Genomic DNA, 23532 nt, shown 5'->3' with positions numbered 1-23532 from the left:
TATTATTAAATTTTAAAACAAATCCAGAAACGGGTGGACCGTTTAACAATCTATATATCCGGATACATATAAATATGATATCTCAAATCCGCAGCGACTTCAAGAAATGAAATTTATTATGTGATTTTGTTATTAAAATTTTGGCTCCAATCTGACGAAAAGAGAACTTCAAAAATTCTGTTTCTCTCATTATATGACGAATCACAAAAAGTCTGAACATTCGTAGTCTCTGAAAAAAATTCTGAACATTCGTAGCTCTGAAAAATGTCTGAACATTCTTAGGCTCTGAAAAGAGTCAGAACATTCGTAGGCTCTAAAAGTCTAAACATTCGTAGGTTCTGAAAAAAATCCCAACATTCGTACAGTCTAGGAAAAATCTAAGCATTCGTACGCTTGGAAAAAAGATTCTAAACATTCGTTGACTCTGAAAAAATTCTAAACATTCGCAGGCTCTGAAAGCATTTTGAACTTTCACAAGCTCTGAAAAAATTCTAAACATTCGTACGTCTGAAAAAATTCTAAACATTCGCAGGCTCTGAAAACATTTTGAATTTTCACAAGCTCTGAAAAAATTCTAAACATTCGTACGTCTGAAAAAAATTCTGAAGTTTCACAGGCTCTAAAAAAATTCTAAACATTCATGGCTCTGAAAAAATTCTGAACATTCGTAGACTCAGAAAAAAAAGTCTGAACATTTGTAGGCTCTAAAAGTCTAAATATTCGCATGTTCTGAAAAAAATCTAAACATTCGTGCGCTCTGAAAAAAAAATTCTAAGCATTCGTCGGCTCTGAAAAAATTCTGATCATTCGTATTCTCTGAAAAAATTCTGATCATTAGTAGGCTTTGAAAAAAGTTTGAACATTCATAAACTTCACAGACATGAGCAAGGTCTGCAATTTTTATGTGGGGAAGCAGGGAGATATCTTCTTTGGTAGGGATTATGCGAGAAACTTTCAGAGAGACCACTCCAGCTAGTTCATATAGAAATTTTTGAAAATTATCACAGTTATTATTTCCCATAGAGCACCTAAGTTGAATCCTTCATTTTTTTTTTTTTTTGAGATTGGATATTTTTTTTATCAATTAAATAAATTATGAGTTTTTAAAATTCTGATAACATTTATTATTAGGCTGTCTTTCAAATCTATTTTTATATATTTGAGTTTTTTTACATGCAGAAGGATTTTTTATAATTTTAGAATATTATTAATTTTGATCCAAGTTAAATAAATATGCCTCTGGTCAACCTGATCACGCATCTGCATCAGAAAACGGTTTTATATCTAACAGCTATAAATATCTTAAACTTTTCCTTAGCGATTTTAAGTTGCATTGTTTTCTTATCAATCTTAAGTGAAATTTTCCTTGGCGATTGTGCTGATGAAGTAAATTGATTAAAGGAAACATTTAATCAATTGAGTGAAGAGAACTGGAAAGTAAGTAGAGTTTAAATAAAAACATCTTTAGCGTGATTAAAAAGGCTAAATTATTTAAATTATTAAAAATGTGATTAATTTTATAAATTATAGACTTTTTTAAATGTTCATTTTTTTAAAAGTCTTTTTATGTCAAAGTAAACACCCCTTACATTTAAAAGTGAAATAATTTTGACATCAGACACTTAAATTTTCAATACTTTTGATGAATTAAATCAATGACTTTTGTGGCGTTACCCATATGGATATATATATTTCTAAACATTACTTTAAATACCTACAAGAGAAAAAGCAGACTTTAGAAACTTTTTACAATAGTCAAAAGTCGACAACGTGTTAACCTTACTTAAATTTTCTCGTTCACTTCCTTTTCAGCAATGAAATGTAACTTTGATAAACATCATAAAAGTTAACTTACTAAAATCAACAAAAGCTAAAGAAACTGAGTTAACTCTAAGAACATAGAATTGGCCAAGAATCCAAATAATTTTCTAGCTGATGATAGGAGATTTGATCTTTCTATTTCACACTGATGTAATGCGCAGGCTCAAAGTGCTCTGCTGCCCCACTTTTGCAAAACTAATAACTTATATGACTTCTAAAAGATGAAGGACTTTCTAACATTCCACACCTCACTTTTTTCCAGAAGCCACTTCAGTATGGCAGAAAGACAGAGACGCGTGACGATACCCCTGACGGTTCACAGCGCGGACGACATCCAGTATGTCGAGGATGACTACGACACTGTATCGGACAATGACTTCTCCGCCTCTGGTATCACACGCGTAAGTAACCATTTTTATCTATTACTGCTCAAAAGTGATTGGGCCATTTTTAAGATTTTTACTTAGTTTTTTTGTCCTGAAATGGGTATAAATAAACTTTATCAATAATGAAAGTCCCCAAGCGTCCTTTAAATAAAACTACAGAGATCGCCCGAAAGTCTGGTTTTCATTTCGAAATTACTCCCCTTTTCTTTAAGTGTGATTAATTGAAACCTCAAGGTTGCGTGTTTTATTCATTAGAGACATTCTCCCAAATGGGTTAGAGAGGTTTTCAAAGAACACTGAAAGGATAGCAGAGCATATATTTGCCTAATAGCCATCAGTGTATTCTTTTGACTATAAAAAACCTTAAAAATATTGGCTCTCCAGTGCTTTTAATGCGGTTTTTGAAAAGGAGAGGGAGAGGGGTCAATATCCCAATTATACGGGTAGAAACTTCCTAGAATAGTTTTCGAAGTAATTAGGATGGCATTAAGAACTATAAACAAACAAAAAAGGTTTTAATTAATTAATAAAATAACCTTATAATGGCTCTTTCAGCTAAATCCAACATTCGGTTAAACTGTTTTTTTAGAATTTAGTTATACGAAATTTGGTATGTGATTATGTTTTCTAAAACTGCATCAGATTTTGGTTCAATAGTGGTAAAAAACAGCGTCGAAAATGCTTTTTCAATTTTCTTTATCATACTACAAAGCACAAAGTGTTAATATGCCAGATACTGAAAATACAAAGTTCTGCACTCGCGGTCTTCCAAAATTCTGAACTTTTATGTTGGCATTTATTAGGAAACTGGAGAAAGTGTAGGAAGACCCACTGGTATAAAAATTCGTTCTGCCTAAATCATTGGAATGCCATAGAGGTACTGGTGCTTTACTTCCATGTGCTTGCTTATATGGATCTACAGAATGACACAAAGAAAAAGTTGATAATTCTTTCTTTTTGTGTGTGTGTTTGTTTGTTTGTTTGTTTAGAATACTTTATGAAAATTCGTTTGTTCTATTTTTTCCATCTAACTGTTCTTGGATATAACAATATTTTAAGCCGAAACTCAAGAAATAATGATGGAATAAATTTTAAGCCAAGGATTTTCAGAAAATTTTCTGTTACTTGACTGTACATAAAACAGACATTCTTAGTATAAATAAAACACAAGTAACAAGAATAACTTGCCTAAATATTTATTGAATCTTTATAAAATACTTGCTACTTTTAGAGATCAGCTTGCCCGGCTCCAATATCCACTTTCCCTGCAGCCAAACCCATTAAAATAGAAAGCATTTATAAGAAATAATACATCTTCTTATTTCATAAGATTAAAAAAGCATGATGCATTGCTATGCATGTAAAATAAAAAGTGTATATACAAAGAAATACAAGCAGAATTGAAAATCCTATTTTAAGATTCTGACAGATAAATATTGCTCATGTAAATTAAAAAATGTATATGCTAAATAATAAAAGCAGAATTAAAAATCCTATTTTGGAATGCATTTCTTAAAGAAGACCATTTTTAAAAAAATTTAACATTGTCAAAAGTGTTTTTCTCTCTTTATACATATAATTATTTAATGTTAAATTCTTTATAATCTGAATTATAATCTAATTAAATTATAATCTAAATTATGCTTTATAATCTAAATTATATTATTTATATTAAATTATATTTTACAATATAAGTCGAAATGTAAATATTTAAAAATCAAAATCCGTGAAAAAATAAGCATCCGTTTCAATTATCGTTTGCACTGTGATTTGAGCCTTGATTTCTTCTAAACAATAGAAATTCACTCTCGACGATTTTTTTTATCGCCATATAAAGCAGGAAAAAAAAAATAAGAAAGAATAAAAATTTTGAGATTTCAAGTGCAGGTGGAATAAGCAAATCAGCGAACTTTACACCTGATTAAAAACGCATCGCTGATAGCAGATGAAAGTACGTTAGTTTTATTCTTTATTCTTCAAATATAATGTATTTATTTTAGACATGATGCGCGTTTGTATAAAAAAATAATACCAAGATTTAAACGATTCGTAAACGATTAGATCTAAAAAAATATTCTTAATTTGCATTAGAAATTAGTGATTTCTCTTTTTGCACTCGTGATAGTTTACTTCATTTATCTCAAGATGACGTTTTATTCGTAGAATTCTACGAATCTCGATGGCAATGTGTACTACGAAGTTCCAGCCAAAGAATCAAAAGTGGAATTCTTGGACATTCCGAAGTTTCTGCATTCGAGATCGAATTCTTCTCCTTCAAATTCGTCAGCTCAAACTAGTCCAATGTTAGAAAGGAAATCGAGGTAAGTCCCGTAGAAGTATTATTGAATTTTAATAATAGTAATATATTCGTGTGTCGCATGGAATTCCACTGTTAAATCATTGAATCAAATACTAATAAATCTGTTCAGTAAGTACGAAATGCATTTTTACAATTTTAAAATTTGTTTTTAAAAGAGTTTAATTAATTGACTTATTTCATGTTTGTAAAGACAGAATTTTATTTCATATAAAAAGCGCCATCTAGTGTTGAATTGGTGAACAAAAGTCAATACTAGATCCTTTAATAATTAAAATAATTTTTATTATTTATTTTGAATTATGAAAGAGACAAGAAAAGATTAGATGAGAAATGATGGAATTTTTTTTTATGTAAATCTCGCTTTCAATTATGTATTTAAATGCATTTTTAATCAAAAATGTAGACATCATAACGGAAGATGGCGAAAACAATACTATAAGAAAAATAAGTCGCAATGGATATGGTAAGAAAAAAAATTCTTATCACTCCTAAGAAATCAAAATGTATTATAAAAAACATTAACAGCTCAATTTATTAAGATATTTGAATTAGTATTCCACGCTTTTGCAAATTTGAAATATCTTTTTTATTTAAAATAATCTTTCCTGTTTTTCAGGATTTTTAACATAAATTTCTCGAAAAGATTTAAAAAAAAAATTTTTTTTAATTGTTTTTGTTATTAATGTTAAATATTTTTTTATTTATTCCCGTTTCACTGTGATATAAAAAACTATTATTTTTCAAAAGATTCTAATCTTTTCGAATTATCTGTCTAATTAAAATCTCTATTTTAATTTTGTTGAAACCTTTATCTTTCTTACTAATTTCATATCTTTTCATGATATTCTTCATTTCTTATCATGAATATAAGACCAACAGAGCAGCAGGTGAAAATTTTTTTAATCGTTGATGAATGTTTTATTATTATTATTCTGTCAGAACAGCTTGCCCTTGCTTTTGTAAGAACAGTGCCAGAATATTTCGTTTGTTCTGGATTAAAATCTGAACTCCAAATAAATTTAAATTCTCATAAATAATTCTGTTCTGAAATTATTAAAATGTTGCATTGTTATTAGGAAATTGAATAGAGCAAAATTTCCAATCTCTAGGATCCGGAAAGTGAAAAATCGAATTGCAAATTCCATCTTTACAAACATGAAAAAGAATGTAAAAAAAGATGGATACATTTGGATGAAGTTTTGAATCACGAATCAAAAGCCATTTGAACATTACAGATATGCGCTTTGATTTTAGGAAAAATGCAGGTCTGATATTTTTTTTTTCTGTTTTGAGTAAGCAGCTATATTTCAACTGAATATTCGAGTTTATTTCCCGTTTTGTAATTGCTTCCGATAAACATTGTCATTTTTATTTTATACTTATTAGAATAAAATACATCAGAATTTCTTAGTCACAGAAAAAAAAAACAATCTCTTTTATTTTAAAATTTTATAATATTTACTGAAAAAAAATTTGTTCCAAAATAATTTTGAATAATATATTATTTTGTTTTCTTTTAGTTACAGAAAAAAGAGTGCCCATGACTACGAAAAATTATCTGGTAAGTTATTCAAGCTGTGTGATTAATTTTGCAGGGATAAATTTTAAATTTTAAAAAACGATATTTCTTTTCTTTACGATCATATCTAATCGAATTATGAAGTTGTGAATATTACAATTTTAGAAATATCAACATTTTCAAAATTTCAGGATAATTAGCCTCGGAGAATTTTTGGAAATTTTGATTGACGAATGTTCTTTGAGACAGACGATAAATAAAATGATCTAAAATCGTGCGTTTTTATAAGATAGTAATGTTAAAATTTTCATAACTCACTCAGTTTTAGTGACGTAGAGTGGATTTTTTTTTTAATTATTCACCTTTGGTCATCACTTGGTTCACTGAGAATGCTGGCTATATTTAATTTTCTTTAAGTGATGTCGATATAACTTCATGTCCAGGATTCCAAAAAATTATCAGGCATTAAAGCCATGTTATTTTAATTGTCTTATTTATCGTGTATTTGTCTTCCTAATCAAAAGATCAGTCAAATGACAAGAGTCAAATTACATCATTGAATTATTAAAAATGTAAATTTCGGTTCATCTATCATCTAAATTTCGCGATATTGTAACTTTATTAAACTAAACAGGTTTTAAAAGGAAACATTGTTCTTTAATTTTCAACACTGGAAGAGAATCAAACTGTTAAGTATATGGAGAAACAAAGAAAATGGTTTGAAATAAAGCTATTGTTTGAAATAAAGCAAATAATAATTTGTTTAATCTATTGCTTGAAATAAAGCAAATAATAATATAAAACATTGTCATAATTTAACAAAACTTCATATGACTATTAAATTGATACCTTTAAAAAGGCAGTTCTTAAAATTTTGAAATGGTGTAAAATTTATATTAATGGGGTTAATTTTTTCTGAAATTATAGTGGAAGAGTCCAAAATTTAACTTTTAATTGATTAAAATTACAAAAAAATACACTCCGGTGTGCACATTAACATATTTATTAGATTTATATTTGCCAGGCTTGGTAATTGCAGCTCAAACTGTTTGGATTGTAGAGCACTAACACAAATAGAGATACAAACACACACATTCATTTTTTACTTTGGAAAATGTCTATCTGCCTACGATAAAGATAACTGAAAAATGCTTTGAGCAAGATGTTTGAAATTTGGTATACATTTTTTACACCAAATCTGCAGATTTCTATCAAATTTTGAGTAAGACCTGTTCAGAAGAAGTCCGGCTGTTCGGATATATGTTAACATGATATATGTTAACGAAAAGAACTGGGTTGATTGTTGGCCTGTCTTTACTTTTAAAAATATGTTAATGAGATAATTCAAAAACGCAGTGACTTAAATATGTATGGGATTTTGTAACCACAAGTGCAGTTTTGTGTCAAATCTTTGCTTCAATCGATTGAGAAAAACGTGTCTAAAGTTCAAATTCGATTTTCGGATACTATTAATGGCATGCCAGGAATTAATTGCCCAAAAAACTCGCCAAGGATCTCACGATCGATTCAGTAAAAATGTAAAATTCATGCCAAAAAATATTTCGTAACTATTGTACATCAGTGCTCTAAAAGGCATTCTGAGGCATGACAAGTTTATTAGATTTTGCGGGAAAGTTTCGGGGAGACCACTTAGGTTACTAGCAATAGATGTTTGTATAATTATTTAAGATCATTTGCTAGTTGCATCTTGTTACACAAACACACATGAGTAAACATAATAGGCGAGTCGAATACTGAAACAATATCCAAACGATGTAATTTTTTGCTGTTTCAGTGACGTCTAACTCCTCGAAGAAAAGCACGGTGGAACGACTGGCAGAGAGCGCTGCCTTCTTCAGGAGAAGAACGGAAACAGCTCACGAGAAAAAGAATGAAATCCGAGGAGATGAAGAAGAGCATGTTTTAGAAGTTGTAAGTTTATTTTATTGAGACATAACATTTAAATGAAATTTGATTTATTATTAAAAAAACTTCCATCCTTTGGCGACCAGTTTGTTTGCTTCGATTACAGAGTTATTTTAAGTAGTTAAATAATTAATACGAAATGGATTTTTTTGTAAATATTTTACCTTGTTAACTGGAAAACGTGAATTAAATTGAATCAATTTACTACAAATTAAAAAGTGTATATATGTGAAATAAAAACGTAAGAGAAAATCGTATTACGGAGTTAATGATTGCCATAAGCACTGACTGAATTTTTTGATGAAGGAGTTTGAATTCCATCTTAACATTTCAAAAAAAGATTGCGAATAAAATTCAATTAAAAAATATTTTTGAAATCAAGGGAAAAAATAATACAGAATTCAAAATGATATTGTTACGAAATTTCCGGGTTCGTTTGGATAGTGGAAGTTATATGGTGTGAAGAACGCTCAATCACCAGGCGGCAGTAGAAAATAAAACAACGACGTTTATTTACACGAAGACACACAGGACAGCACAAAGACGACAACTATATACAGTACAGAAGACGATTATCTTCAGCCGAGACGTGCAGCAACAACAGCATACACAGCAGCATACAACAGTATACACAGTAGCATACAACAGTATACACAGCAGCATACAACAGTATACACAGCAGCTCTACTCCGTCGCTGCTCCGCTAGTCTCTGGAAGTTCTTCGTCGTCGCTTCCGACTACTCTTCGACTCCACTGGTCCACGGCTCAATTCACCGTCGATTCACCACTACTACGACTCCACTGGTCTACGACCACTCTTCTCTGTCACTTCCGACTACTCAATTCAATATTGGTTCACCACTGCCCGGCAGCTGCGGGTGCTTTCTTTTATAGGTCTCAGGGGCTAGAAGCCTCTCAACCAATCAGGAACGTTCGAGGCGTTACTCGGTTCCTACTGGATGGATCAGGAAAATTCTCGATGTTTCGGGTATAATCTTTTCTGGCGCCAAAGTCGCCAAATTCGTCGCCAAGTAGCCAAATGGTTGCCAAGTTTGTCACCAAGCTCTGGGACCTCCTATGGAACCAACTATGCTGGGAAGCCGCATCACAGATTCGTAACAATATCATTAAAAAAAGGTAATAATATTTTGTGTCTTGTAAAACAATGGTTTTAGAATATATGAGTATCAAACTCATAGCAATTACTCGTCTGTCGACAGTTAGGCTCAGCTGAAAGCCCAATATAATGCAGGCCCCAGAGCAAAAGTTTTGAAACAAGTAATTCAGCGGACACTGTTTAATATGGGACTAAGCAGCCTCCCATTCGTCATTGTCAACTACATCTACAGTAAGCCCGGGAACATTGAGACTGGAGCATGGATAAGTAGAAGACAGTTGCCTGGTCCAATTAATTAGTTTCTCATTCATCGCGTCGATGCCTGTGTCAGGATACGCCGTCTTCCTGCAAACAGTTGCTCCCCTCAGCAATTCATACACAAGGTAATGATTGCAGTATTATGCTTAAAGGGACTTTCACATGGACAACTTTGGAGCCCATAGTTATGGTTGAACAGACCATGAAAATTGTGGACTATCTATCTAATCCTAATGCATATCAGTTGCACCTTTATTAAGTTTGTGTCTTCCCAACAGGAAATGGAACCTTCCAACAGATTAACATTACTTGTCATAAGGAATTAATCGTATTGGGATGGTGCGAGAAGCATAATGATGAGTTCTAATCAAGGTCCTGGCCACCTAACTCGCTGAATCTTAATTCGATAGAGCACATTTAGAATTTCAAGGAAAGAAAGCTCAGAAATCAAATAGCATTATGTCGGAATATCTCAGGTTGGTGTGACCGTTGGTTAGAATTTTGGTACAAGTTGTCTCCAATCTATTACCAAGGACTTGTGGCATCCATGCCAAGGCGAGTTACGGTTGTTTTGTAGATCACAGGTGGCGGAACGTGTTATTGAATAGGTGGCCATTATGTTTTGGCTCTTCAGTGTATATATAAATCTAATGCACGTGGCAGTACGTCTCTTATTACTTATTTCTGAATAGCAACTGTGATATATAAACCAATCAATATACGAAGGTTTTAGTCTGTTTCATTGAATGATTTTATATTTCGCTTAATTCAATATTTTATTAATAGAAGGAGCTACAAAATATTTTGGAAAGGCTTGACATTCCATTCAGTCAGAGAAAACAAGATGTGAAAGAAATGAAGAAATAGGCGCAAAATAGAAAATGGGACAGGCACTAAAATTAGCTTAACCGCCGCCATATGGGTAATCGCAACGACTTAACTATTCCATATTAATCATTCGAGTGAACAAGCTGGTCGCCAAAGGCGGTTAGTATCTTGAATTTTCCTTTATCAGCCTAACATAGAATTCAACATTAAATTCAATGCTTAACTGAAAAACTAGAAACAATAACTTGGAATTATATATTTAATCTCTACTGCAAATATTATTTAAGTAATATAAGGAAAAATTATATGAATTTTCAATCAAAATTATCACATTTTATTAAGAATTTTGTAAAAATTCAGTCGGTACTTAGTGCATTGAAAAATGATGGAACATATTTTTCAAACAAAAAGAAAGTTCCCACTTTCCCAAGCAAATATTGCATTGAAATTTCTTATTAGAAAATAAAGAAATTTTTCAAATCCATGTTTTATATTTTGTGAGATTCTAACAACCATTATGATCTTAATATGAGTGACAGTTGAAAAATGAGAAAAAATATCTGGCAGTCATGAAAAAATCTTAATCTTCATCTTCATCGAAAAAGAAATTTGGGTCGAACGAAGGTTAATCAGTTCCACTCTTACTCAATCCTGAGAATTTTGAGAAATCTGTTTACAAAGAAATAGGTGGATGACTTATTTCATGAAAATACTGATAAACATGTTTCTGAGAGAATACCTTCGACTTATCAGGTCGAAATCTCGAGTGTTTTTCTTGCAATATTTATTGAAAATAACCAAAGGTAAATTTCTATCGTGTTATTATTTTTATGTGATTCTAAACAAAATCGAAATAATATGTTTCATTTTATTTGTTTTAAAAAAAGTTTGGTTTTAAAGTAAAAAAAAATCGTCAGTCACGAATATATTATAATTACACATTTGTTAGAAATTAGAGTATTTTTCTATTGGAATGAAATCATTGCTGCTACTTAAGCATGTTTCTCTGTTATTTCTCATGCTTTATCGCCATAAACCAATATTTCGGTGAATAAATGACACAGTTATATAAAATTAAGCGATCTAAAAATTGTTCAAATTATTTAATGAAGTAATTATTAGTTAATTTGGTTCTCTAAGATAGAAGAAGATTTATTTAAAGGGCAAAATCTTTATCAGCAACAAACTCCATTCACAAGTTAATTATATTTATATACTGATTCAACTTAACGAATGTTAAAATTAGTTCTTTTATTCATTGCGAATATTTCATTCTAGTTAGAGGATCTCAACATTATTTTCTTAACTTTCTTTAAAAAGTAGAACGTTAACAAATATTTTACTGAGAAAATAAAGCAGTTATATCAAATCAGGCGATTGGAAAATTGTTCAAACTGTTTAATGAAATAATTATTAATTATTGTTTATTATTATTATTTATTTATTTCGTCAACTGAACCTCCAAGTAATGAAAGTAGATTTATTCACAGAGCAAAGTCTTGATTTGTAACAAATTTGATACAGCTTAAAGAATCTTAAATTAGCTCTTGTATTGATCATTGGATTATTTTAATCTATAGGTGGATTTTGGATTTTTTAAGGTAGATTTTCAAAATATGAAATCAGAGGTCCAAATTTGTTTTGAGACCCCTCCCCTCTATTGAGTGCTGTCATTTCACCATCAATTAATTCTGGCATTCGCATCAAATAGATTTTGATATCACCAAAATTTTGATGCTTGAGGTGAACGCCTTGAGCGCATACACGAACTGCCCCTGAGTCTACAACCAGACGAGAGTCAGGGCGATATAAGGCAAGTTTTGAATTTTATGGCGCAAATTCCAATAGAAGAAAGTTAAGTGAAACTTAAAATAGAAACGCTTCTAGCGAGAGCAAATCTGTTTCAAAGATGCCTAAGATACCCGTTTCTTAAGTTGATATGAGTCAAATAAATCCTTTTCAGAATCTCGTAGTAAAATCATTAACAGGAAAATTTCTGTCACTTTCTGGCTTGAGCGCATACGCGAACTCGCCTGAGCCTACAACCAGACGAGAGTCCAGGCGATATAAGGCAAGTTTTGAATTTTATGGCGCAAATTCCAATGGAAGAAAGTTAAGTGAAACTTAAAATAGAAACGCTTCTAGCGAGAGCAAATCTGTTTCAAAGATGCCTAAGATATCCCTTTCCTAAGTTGATATGAGTCAAATAAATCCTTTTCAGAATCTCGTAGTAAAATCATTAACAGGAAAAATTCTGTCACTTTCTGGCTTGAGCGCATACGCGAACTCGCCTGAGCCTACAACCAGTCGAGAGTCCGGGCGATATAAGGCAAGTTTTGAATTTTATGGCGCAAATTCCAATGGAAGAAAGTTAAGTGAAACTTAAAATAGAAACGCTTCTAGCGAGAGCAAATCTGTTTCAAAGATGCCTAAGATATCCCTTTCCTAAGGTGATATGAGTCAAATAAATCCCTTTCAGAATCTCGTAGTAAAATCATTAACAGGAAAAATTCTGTCACTTTCTGGCTTGAGCGCATACGCGAACTCGCCTGAGCCTACAACCAGTCGAGAGTCCGGGCGATATAAGGCAAGTTTTGAATTTTATGGCGCAAATTCCAATGGAAGAAAGTTAAGTGAAACTTAAAATAGAAACGCTTCTAGCGAGAGCAAATCTGTTTCAAAGATGCCTAAGATACCCGTTTCTTAAGTTGATATGAGTCAAATAAATCCCTTTCAGAATCTAGTAATAAAATCACTAAAGGGAAAAATTCTATCACTTACCCTCTTATCTATTGGTGCGAACGTGAGTACCGTGTCTTTGCTCCTGTGTGTCAAAATTATTCCTATTGTGGTAAAAAAATTTGAAATTCATTCAAAAATCTACCACGTAACTACCAAAATTATACTATCACAAATGGCCTCAAAAATCATTTTTATGTTGTAATATTTTCAAATTTCGCTTAATTTTTTTATTAATTGATTTAAAAAAACTAGCATCGAAAGGCAAATTTATATGCTCTAACATATATACGTGGCATGTTTGGTAGTTCTACGTCTAACAATCTGACCTGCAAAGTGCCAACACGTACATTCATTAATCTTTATTAGTAGCAGATATTATCTGTATAATTTAGTTGTATATTAGATGTATTGTTCTTTATTTCAGCATTATCCTTGTACTTTTAATTGTATATTAAGGATATTGTACTTTCTATCAGATTGTCGGTGTGATTTTGATGGCATATAAAAATTTTTAAGCTTTATTTTCTCTATCTCCCTCTTAGTTAAGACAAGTAGTGAGAAAGTGTACAGTCCTAGATCCAGTGAAGAGACCGTCATCTAACGACATTCTCGATTTACTCTCGAGTTTAAATGAAAAGTCCTGACACGAAATCGAATTCATTTGAGATCTAAAATTTACAACAGGAAGCGGGCCAAGGACAAGTAAGTATTAACCTTTTGCAAAGTATTCTCAACTTACTTTCATAAAAGTGAACATTGAACGTAAAAAATAACATCAATGAATACATATAAAATGCTACAATACGTGACACAGATATCGTTCTTATTATATACTAGCCGCCTCTGGCGACCAGTCGGTTCGCCAATCTTAATGCTCGCTAAAATTTTATTAATTAAATATTTTATGTAATTCCTACTTCAATACTTCTTCATCAAAATATTTTAAAACTTCACATTTTGATAGTCATATAATTCACTCATAATATTATAAAGGCCTTCAGTCATAACGTGATATGTATCTCTCTAATTTTCTGTTAGCTCCAGGAGAATTTATGCTTTAAATTAGAGTGGAAAGGATTAATCTGCAATTAATATAATATTTTTTACTGAAACAAAGCATTTTTTTAATAATATGATTACTGAAAACACAGTCACTGAGCATTTAAACCTTATGGGCACTAAAGAATATATTTCTTAATTTATGTAATATCTCAAGAAGTTTTCAACAAAATTTTTTCAGATTCATCATGAACAGATCGATTCATTAACAATGTTTGATTTTAAATGCATCAAACACTCAGAAAATGAACAGTACCGTTTAAAATAATCAGTCTAAAACAGATTTTAAAAAAAACTACTTAAAAAAACGATGTACTTAAAACTATAAGCATATACAAAAAATATATAACTAACATAAATACAATTTAATTACAAAAACATAAAACTAACCTAAAATTTTTTTTAATGAAGTCCGCATTCGTTGAAAATAGCTGTCAACAATCAGAACACAATGGAATGCGGGTTATTTATGGTAACGCAAATGCGTGAATTTTCTTCGCCAGTTGGGGTAACGCTACGCAGATTAGAAATTTTTAATTTCCTTTATTCTGTTTTATTTTAATTCAAAAGTACTTCAGAATGAATCTGAAAGATCGATTCATTAACAATGTTTCATTTTAAATGCATCAAAGATTAAAAAAATAAACAGAATCGTTTGAAATAATCGGCCGAAAATATATTAAGCCTATCCTTGTTAGCGTGGGGAAAAAAACTGAAGCCTTACTCATTTGGCAGAGGAGAAATGAAAAAATTTTTTGGCGGAAAAATTAGTTTTAATTAATAATTAAAATTCTAATTAAAAAAAATTTAAAAAAAAGGGATCCTAGGTGCACATTCCCGACCTCCAAGGTATGAATGTGCCAAATTTGGTAACTGTAGATCGAATGATCTGGCCTGTAGAGCGCCAACACACAGACACATTGAGCTTTATATAAGTACAGATTAGTGAATAGCAACACTCTAATGTGAAAAAAAAAAACCGTTATTTGAACATTGCAGACTGCTTCTTTGAACTTTCTACAACTGTGCTAAATTCAACGTTTCGCTAATTAGTGAAGTTTTAAAATATTAAAAGAAATGCTTTGGAGAATGTTCGCTACGACCCCCAAAATTTTATTTAGTCAGAGGAAACAAGAAGCGAAAGAAATTAAGAAATAGTTTTCAAACAGAATGTTTAATCGAGCTCGAAATTAGGCTTAACCGACGAGAAATGCATAATCGCTATATTATTGAAATTGATGATCATATTTTATAAAACTGTTATCTCAAAAAAAAGGCGTTATCTTAAAACTTTAAAAAAATTACTTTTGAGTTTTAAGATAATGCAAAAAAATATTTTTACGACATCAAAAAATTACTTTTTTTAAAAGACATCAGGTTTTGTCCTGTGAGAGACATAACATCTAAGAATGATATTAAATCAATAATCAGTTTCGTTTAAGATTTCGGATAGCCGAATAATATGATATCAGATCGAGGTTTCTGTTTCACTTCACATGAATTTGATAAAGTACATTTCATGTAGCTCGGGCGAAACGTTTTTTTTTTTTTTCAATAATTATATTTTTTTATTATAATGTATGTTAATATATGGCTCAATTGAGGACAATTAAAGGGACCGGATCACAGAATGTGAATATATTTTTGTGACTAGTCGCTTGAAGCGACCAACTGTTTCGTTAAGAATATGGGATATGTTTTCAGATAAATAATTTAGATATAATTTCATATCTATGATTCCGTCAAATCAGCGACATTAAAGCAGTGGTATTTTAAGTGATTTATTTAAATTTTGTCTATTGTGTACATTAGCTTGTCTTATGGAAATAAGTAATATAACATCTTAACGCTGTTAAAAACGTAAATATGTGGTTCATTAAATTCTAACTTTCGCGATATTGTAATTTCACTTTTTTTAAATTCTTTTTGTAAACAACATAGATATTAAACAGAATAATTCTTCTTCATTTCCAACAATGGAAATATTTGATGAAACAATGAAAAACGTATTGAATTTCAGGATAACAATGTAATCTCCTAGGCCTTAGTAACTAGAGAAAAAATATCTTCAAAAAATTGCAAAAATTCCCACGATTATAGAATTGGTGTCATTAGAAAAGACAATTATTTTATATTTTAAAATGGCGTAAAATTCACTTTTGTGCAATATTTTTGGATGCTATTGCGGAAAAATACAACATTTGCTTTGTTTTTACTTAATTTAAATTCTAATTACATTTTCAAAAAAATTGCTCCATGGTACATATTTTCACTTCCCAATGTATGTATGTTTTTAATTTGGTAGCAAAAGTTATAAACGGTCTGGTCTGTAGGATGCCAACACGCATTCACATTCATCTTTGTTATTAATAAAAACTAACAAAAACAAGATAGTTATTAATTGATATTAGAGGCAGTATATATATATATATAGCGGAATAGCAAAGATGTTTTGGAACCAAAAAAAATAAAAATGATACTGTAGAATGCTTGTGTACGATTTGTACATTAAGTTACGAGTATGTTTTTAATGTCCAATAAATGCTTAGTTTTGAACTTGAAAAAAAAATTAATTTGATTATATAGCTAAATAACGAAGTTAACAACAGACATTAGAACCGTGCTATACTCTGTTTCACCCTAACTTGGCAGTATTGTAAAAGGTAGAAAATGTGACGCCCCGCGTTGGGAAAGAGTTCCCCATGAATTCCGACTTTAAAATAGTTAAAATGCGCGGAAATTTATCAAATAATATCATAAATTACTGAAATCCTTTTTTGATGAGTATGTATTTAAAATTATTCTCAAGTTAGAAGTGCTTATCTGTTAAGTATTTTGTAAATAAAGCGAACGAATGAAACTAAAAGATTGACATAATGAATTCCACTTTGGCTAGAACCGGTCTTCAAGGTCAAATATTTGGCGCGCTTTTCTTTTACATCTCCGCCAACTCAGCTTCATTCAGTTCGCAACCGTTATCATCTTTCGTACTTTTTAATTCTCACTTTTTTAGCAGCTGATATTTTTGATACTATTAATCACATTAGTAGTTATTAGTTTTGATTGTTGAATATTTATTCGATTCGTCATTTTTATTCACTTCTAAAATATCTGAAAAATAGAAAGTGTTATCACCGACTAAGCTGTGCACACCTTCAAGACGAGTGAAACCAACAAAAAGTGAAGCATGCAGAAACATATTAAAATGTTTATTCTCGACTCCGAGAAAACCCTCAAGATTCCATCAATCAAATCGTCCATAAAATTTCGCACCTTACAGTTGTTTCGCAATGAACAATTTTCTTTTTGAAAAAAAAAAAAAAAAAGGCATCCAGTCCTTGAAGTACCCCTGGAAAGAAGCGACCTGGCTTAGTAGGTAAACATTCAGGTCTTGTAAAATATGATGATTTTACATTATCCCATATCTGACGAAAAATCCGTGCATTTTTTTTCGCAGAAATGAGATCCCAACATTAGATAAAGTTTTAAAAGATGTGAACGATGATACAGATATCTTTTCGAAAAACATTAGCCGAACTACGCTTTACAGAATATTGAAAGATTTAGGGTTTTCTTTTGAGAAACGATGAAACGAAATGAAATAACATTAATTATTTATTAAAATAATGTATCAATAATATTGAAAAAATAATGAAAATAAGGAAACAATTAATTCTCCGAAAAAAGTGATAATATAATAAAGTAAATAAATATTTACTATTTGGTGAAAAATTTGCGAGATAAAGTTTCGCCAACGATCTGCATTTCTAGTAACTTTGTACTTTAAAGTAACCCAGTTCCCCTGACAACGATTGCGATTCGGCTAGCCTAGAATATACACTACTGCCAAGTTAGGGTGAAACAGAGTATAATTTAATAGTCTTGCACTTGTTCTATGTTTTGTGTGAATGAGCCTTCCTAATGGAGATAATGAAAAAAAGGTCCCATGACAATTTGCATGTCGTCCTTCGCGGTATTGGAAATTCACTTTATTATTCCTAATATAAACTGCTGAAACAATAAACAGAATTCTTCTTTAACTTTCAGCAATTATAGAGAACCATGCAATTAAATATTTGATGAAATAATAAAAATCGTTAGAATTTCAATTCAACAATATAATATATTTACGAAAATTATGTAAACAACAATTTTTAAAAACTATCGAAACTCAGATAAATAAGTTGGCATTATTAAAAATTGAATTTTAAAGGGACGAAAATATCAACCTTTAATATGTTTTTCGAAATAAAAATGTGTAAAAACAGGAAACTGAACTGATCATTTATTAAAAAAAGAAGCCCCATAATGTACACTACTCAGAAGCCGTGAAATACTGAAATCAGCCATAGAACTTTGTCCAGTTAAAAATAGTCGAAGTCAAAACTTAAAAAGCACTTTTGAACAAAATAAATAATAAAAATACAAGAATTTCCAGTATTAAGTTTGTTCTGCTTGACAAGAGAAATGTATTTTTCATAATCTTTCATCACATATTTTAGTTATATATTCTGCCATATTGCATGCCTTCTGATAGATATATGAATTTCATCTTTTTTACTATAAGATTTACTTTTATTTTAAAAGTAAAATTCTAAACTTTACCTTATATTTTGCAGGATCAAGTGCATGTTTGTGGTACAATGCTCACATTAAAGAGTTGGATATGCATTCAGCTTCAAGTGAAAAACGAAGGAAATAGAGGAATTACAATTCTTCAGTTTTGAAGAATTGAATGCAATGTCAAAAATGATTCGGACGTTTTTGAGAAGCATTTTTTAAGAATTGAGAAAGACAATTCAGTGCAAGACATTTTTTTACATACATACATATGGAAAAGACTAGAGGAAGATTGAAAATTTCATGTTTTTACTTAAAAAATTATACATTGCATAAACATTTTAGATATGTTCAATCAAAAAAACAAAACTTTTCTGTTTCATTTTTCTCATTTTCTTTTCATAATGACATGAATGCAATAAAGCTTTTCTTCTACCTCTTGTCAAATTTGTTTTCAATTATTTCAGATCTGAATTTATTAATCAGTATTTTGGGAGTTAAAAATCTTGTACTAACTTTTAGAGAAACAGAGATTGCAATGCATATACTTAGGAAAATATATCACAAAATATTATCAATTAGACAATATACATGAACATCAGTTTGATAATGGCTGCATTGAATTACTTTTATCACAAAGCTGCAGAAAGTATAATGAATAAAAAAAAAAGAGTACATAAATTATAATTTAAATATTATAATTTATATATGAATTACATTATAATTTATAAATAAAAGTGTAACATATAAATATCAAGTACTTGAGTTAATATATTTTAGTAACTATACTTAGTTTTAATATTGTCATGATGTTTAATGCCAAAGTGTATAAACAATGAGTCTTCATAATTGCTTTTTAAGCTTGGGATAATTTTTTAATGAATCAAATTTATAGCTAATAATTAATACCATGATGCCAATCTATATACTGAAAAAAAAAGGATAAATAATGATTACTACTTTGAAATTCTAATGGAAATGTTTAATAATAACTGTCACATGTTTCCAATTACAATTTTTTTCTATTATCTTTATGCCTTTTTCTTTTTGTATGACAATTTTATTCATTTATAAATCATCTGGTACTTTTTTTTTTCTAATTGTTATTTCAGTTAAATAGATTTGTTGGGACAGTTAGAAATTTAACTAACAGATAAGGTGTTATTTCACAGAATGCCTTGCATAACATTGCTGTACAATAGTTACTAAATATCTAAATATTCACCTTTGGCATGAATATAGTATTTTCACTGAATCTATCTTGTGATCATTGGCAAGTTTCATTTGTTGGAAAATGGTTAAAATTATCCAAAAAGTGAATTTGGATTTTAGACGCATTCTTTCTAACCAATTGAAATAGAAATTTATACAAGATTACACTTGTAGTTACAAAATCTCATACCAAATTTGACATATTTAAGTCCTTCACATTTTTCGGTTATTTTATTTACATGCTTTTGAAAGTACAGAACGACAGACAGTCAACCCCTTGTTGGATTTGTCAAAATTTAAATGTGTCAACGTTGTAGATGGCAAATCTAAGTATCGAATTTTATCTAACTTTCTCAAGATGAATTTTTTTCAAAATTTGACAGAAACTTACAAATTTGACATAATGAATATAAACCAAATTTCATTCATCTAGCTCAAAGCAATTTTGAGTTATCTTTAAATGGATATTTTCCAAAATTTTATTTTTTAAACTCAGGGAGGTTTAAAATATGGAGATTCATCAAAACTCCAAGATCGAATTTTTTTGACAATTACAATGCTTTGTATACAAGAATAGAATTGATTTGGATTTTTTTAATTCATTTTTTGCTTAATTTTGCAACTTTTAACAGGAAAGTAATGTAAAGTTTTAATATATATTTATCAAATAGTATAGCACATAGATTAGGTTAATTAATCTAAAAAATAATTGGGAATATGGAATCCCATTTTCTTTTTTTTTCTGACAATAGCATACATACCTACACACCATTCAAGATTTTTCAAATAAATTGACTTCATGAGCTGCAATTGTACAATGATATTTTTTTATAAATAAACTAAAATGTGTGTTTGAGAGAATGATGCAAGTAAAAGTCTCAGTTTAGACAAGATGTAACAGCCCTTCAATAAAAATAACTGATAATAAAGAACAAAATTTTTGTACAACGTAGAATAAAATACTAACAGTGTTTAAACAATATTTATTGTAAAAAAGCTGCAATAATAATTTTAATTTATATGGGAAGAAAGCAAACTATATCCTTTCCTTAATGATTAAAGCAAGTTTCTGAAATGGATTTCTATTATTTTTTTGAACAAAAGTAACTTCTTATCTGTAAATACTAAACAAGTATCTTCATAACAATAAAAATAAATAAAATAAAATTCAATAACATTTGTATGCCACTATTTCTCTAAAATTTTGATTACCTACATAAGAAATGTCAATTTTTATCTGCCTGTGAAATTTAATGAATCATAAATAAATGGCCACACCACCAGATTTTATTTCCAGATATCTTCTGCATCTCAGGGGAAAAAAAAAAAAAAAAAAAAATGCTAATCAATGGGGAGAAAAAAAAGTACTTTGTAATAAATAAATTATTTGGTAAACCACAATAACAAATTTCAACTACAAATGCCTATCTAATTATTTTTGTTATATAATATTGAAAAACTGAACCAAAGTAGAAGTGTGAACTTTTACAGACAGAATATTACTAAGGATCCATTAAGGATTACTGTAAATTGAAATCCAGTCTTTTATATCAAAGTTTCTTAAATTGTATACTATATCCCACAAAAAGTGACAAAAGAGTAAAAAAAAAAAAAAACAATTATTAAAAATAATTCCTTAAGAATTCTTTACAACTCATAAACAAAAATTAAAATGCCAGAAGCCATTGCTACTTGAAGCACTAAAAAAAATTAACCCAATAAGGGTTCTAAATTTAATTTGCTTTAATTTATCATTACTTATATTTGTTTAGCTCTAGGTTCCAGACAGTCCTTTTAGGACATAGAAAAAAATGTTTAGAACAGTGGTTTGATAAAATTTCACCAGCATTTACTTGGGCTTAAACCAAGAATCATGTTGATGGGAAATAGACATTGATCCCATGGTATTAGTATGTCATAAAAATAATGTCTTATAGAAGAAAAAAATGTATTATTAAGAGCAATAGATGTCTTCTCATTATTTCAATATCTTTTCATTTAATCATCAATATTAAATTTCTTCAAAGTAAATGTATCAGAAATATTTGAATGACTATTCTTTAATTAATATCTATAAAGTTCCCAGTAACTATTTTTTTAAAGACAACATTTCAACAATTGTTCATCTTAAAAGTTAAAGTTACAATCAAGTATGTCAAGTAATTGTTTCACAATTAATAACTATGAGACACAGTCAATATAACACAATAATGAACCTTTCTACAACTTTTATTCTCCACACTAAATTTTTAGAATTTTAGATGCATACATTTATTACACAAGTTCTGAGTGGAACAGTAGCAAAAGTATACATGGTAAAATATTCGAACAATAATTTAATCCAAATAAATAAATCACAATGATCTAGTAACATTTTATTCCAACAAGATCTATAGTGTATTCATTTTATCAATAACAGATTTTAAAGGTAAAAATTCAACAGCTCCTTTAAACAAAATTTCTTCTGAATTCTGATGGTCTAAATGATCAATCTGCTTTCGAATGTAAAATACCATGGCCTCCAAAACTCTTGGATCCATGTTGCGGAATCCAAAAATTGTCCGCCAAACTGCAGATGCAAGTACTGTATCATCACAAAGCACACCTTCATCATATGCAATCTGTGATGCACGAAATTGATCAGTTATTTCAGCAAGAAACTGCTTCCTATAAGATCGTCGAACTTCCTTCAAATGGCCCAAACGTGTTTCAACATCAACCCACATGGCATCAACTATATGAGTTCGGAAAACTAGGCCACTTTTCTCTGTAATTGCAATAAGTGTACACATCCAAACATGCAACTGCACAATCAGAAACCATGATTGAAAAGTATCAGGCAAGTCAAAGTATTTAAAGAATTCAGGATAATCGATTGTGTCAGCGCACTTTTCATATGCTATACATGCACCCAATTTGGCTTTCGATGAAGCTGACATAAAATCAGAAAGTTTCTTTTTAACGGATGCTATTGCTCCATTGAGCTCTGTGGATGTTGAAAAATTTATCATTGGAAATTTCGTTACATCATATTTTTGTACTTTTTGAGGTAAGATGCAACCTTTATGTACCAATAACCCAGTACAAGGGCATGAATTGGAAATGAATAATTGGGAGATTCGAGAGTAATTTAAAGTTCTTTGAAGAATCCTGGTCTTATATACGAATTGCATTTTCTTTCCAATGCTCACAGAATCTTATACATATGTTATAAAACTTACTTTTTGTAAGAATTGATTTGAAACAATCAAATTGCAATAATTATACACAATTAAATTTTATTTCATCCAATTTTATACTTTCTAGAATAAGAATACAGTTGTTAAAATAACACCATAAACTTACAGATGATACCCGAGTAGTGAATATTTAAAATTGCCCTTAGTTCTTATTAATGATTTTCATTCGGGGCACTATTATATAAATGTTAGAAGGTCGAATAACGGTCTGACTACTGCGGGAATCTTGTTTATTTACGATGTATATTTTCTTGAACTCTTTTCACTTCGACCTCCTCATCTACAATACAAAAGTTTCATTTAGAATAAGAGATGCATAAAAAGTGAAATCAAGAATTTCGGAAATTAAAAAGGAGCAATTAATTTGCAAGCTAAAATTTTTGATTGTCGCAAAATTAATCATTGGAGCTAACGTAATTTTAATTTTATTTAAAATAATGTATTTCAAGTTTCTCAATCTTAATGGCTTTAATTTTTTTGTATTTAAGTTTAATTCCAATATATATATAGAGAAAGAAAATTAAAATAAATTTGACAGGACACAT

General features: G+C 29.9%; 2 protein-coding genes across 4 annotated transcripts in view; one reads left to right on the top strand and one right to left on the bottom strand.

The window, feature by feature from the left end:
* Positions 1-18977, top strand: part of LOC129957665 (uncharacterized) — a 44919-nt gene extending 25942 nt beyond the window's left edge. For 2 of the 3 annotated variants that reach the window (XM_056070113.1, XM_056070112.1), the window contains exons 2-7: positions 2084-2222; positions 4371-4528; positions 6048-6088; positions 7842-7978; positions 13460-13619; positions 18596-18977. In XM_056070113.1, the coding sequence (XP_055926088.1) occupies positions 2097-2222; positions 4371-4528; positions 6048-6088; positions 7842-7978; positions 13460-13561 (564 nt within the window). In that variant the 5' untranslated portion in view covers positions 2084-2096 and the 3' untranslated portion in view covers positions 13562-13619; positions 18596-18977. Of the gene's footprint in view, positions 1-2083; positions 2223-4121; positions 4159-4370; positions 4529-6047; positions 6089-7841; positions 7979-13459; positions 13620-18595 lie in introns of those variants that run through there. The other variant, XM_056070114.1, reaches the window with a different exon arrangement.
* Positions 18978-21959: 2982 nt separating this feature from the next.
* LOC129957175 (ubiquinol-cytochrome-c reductase complex assembly factor 1-like) lies at positions 21960-23237 on the bottom strand. Its single transcript, XM_056069367.1, has one exon. The coding sequence runs from the start codon at positions 22919-22921 to the stop codon at positions 22139-22141; it is 783 nt and encodes a 260-aa protein (XP_055925342.1). The 5' UTR covers positions 22922-23237; the 3' UTR covers positions 21960-22138.
* Between the last annotated feature and the right edge of the window lie 295 nt (positions 23238-23532).

The sequence above is a fragment of the Argiope bruennichi genome, chromosome 11 (assembly GCF_947563725.1).
Source record: "Argiope bruennichi chromosome 11, qqArgBrue1.1, whole genome shotgun sequence".
Classification (NCBI taxonomy): Eukaryota; Metazoa; Arthropoda; class Arachnida; order Araneae; family Araneidae; genus Argiope; species Argiope bruennichi.
Note: the sequence above shows the minus strand (reverse complement) of the source record. Positions and strands in the feature narration are given on the sequence as shown.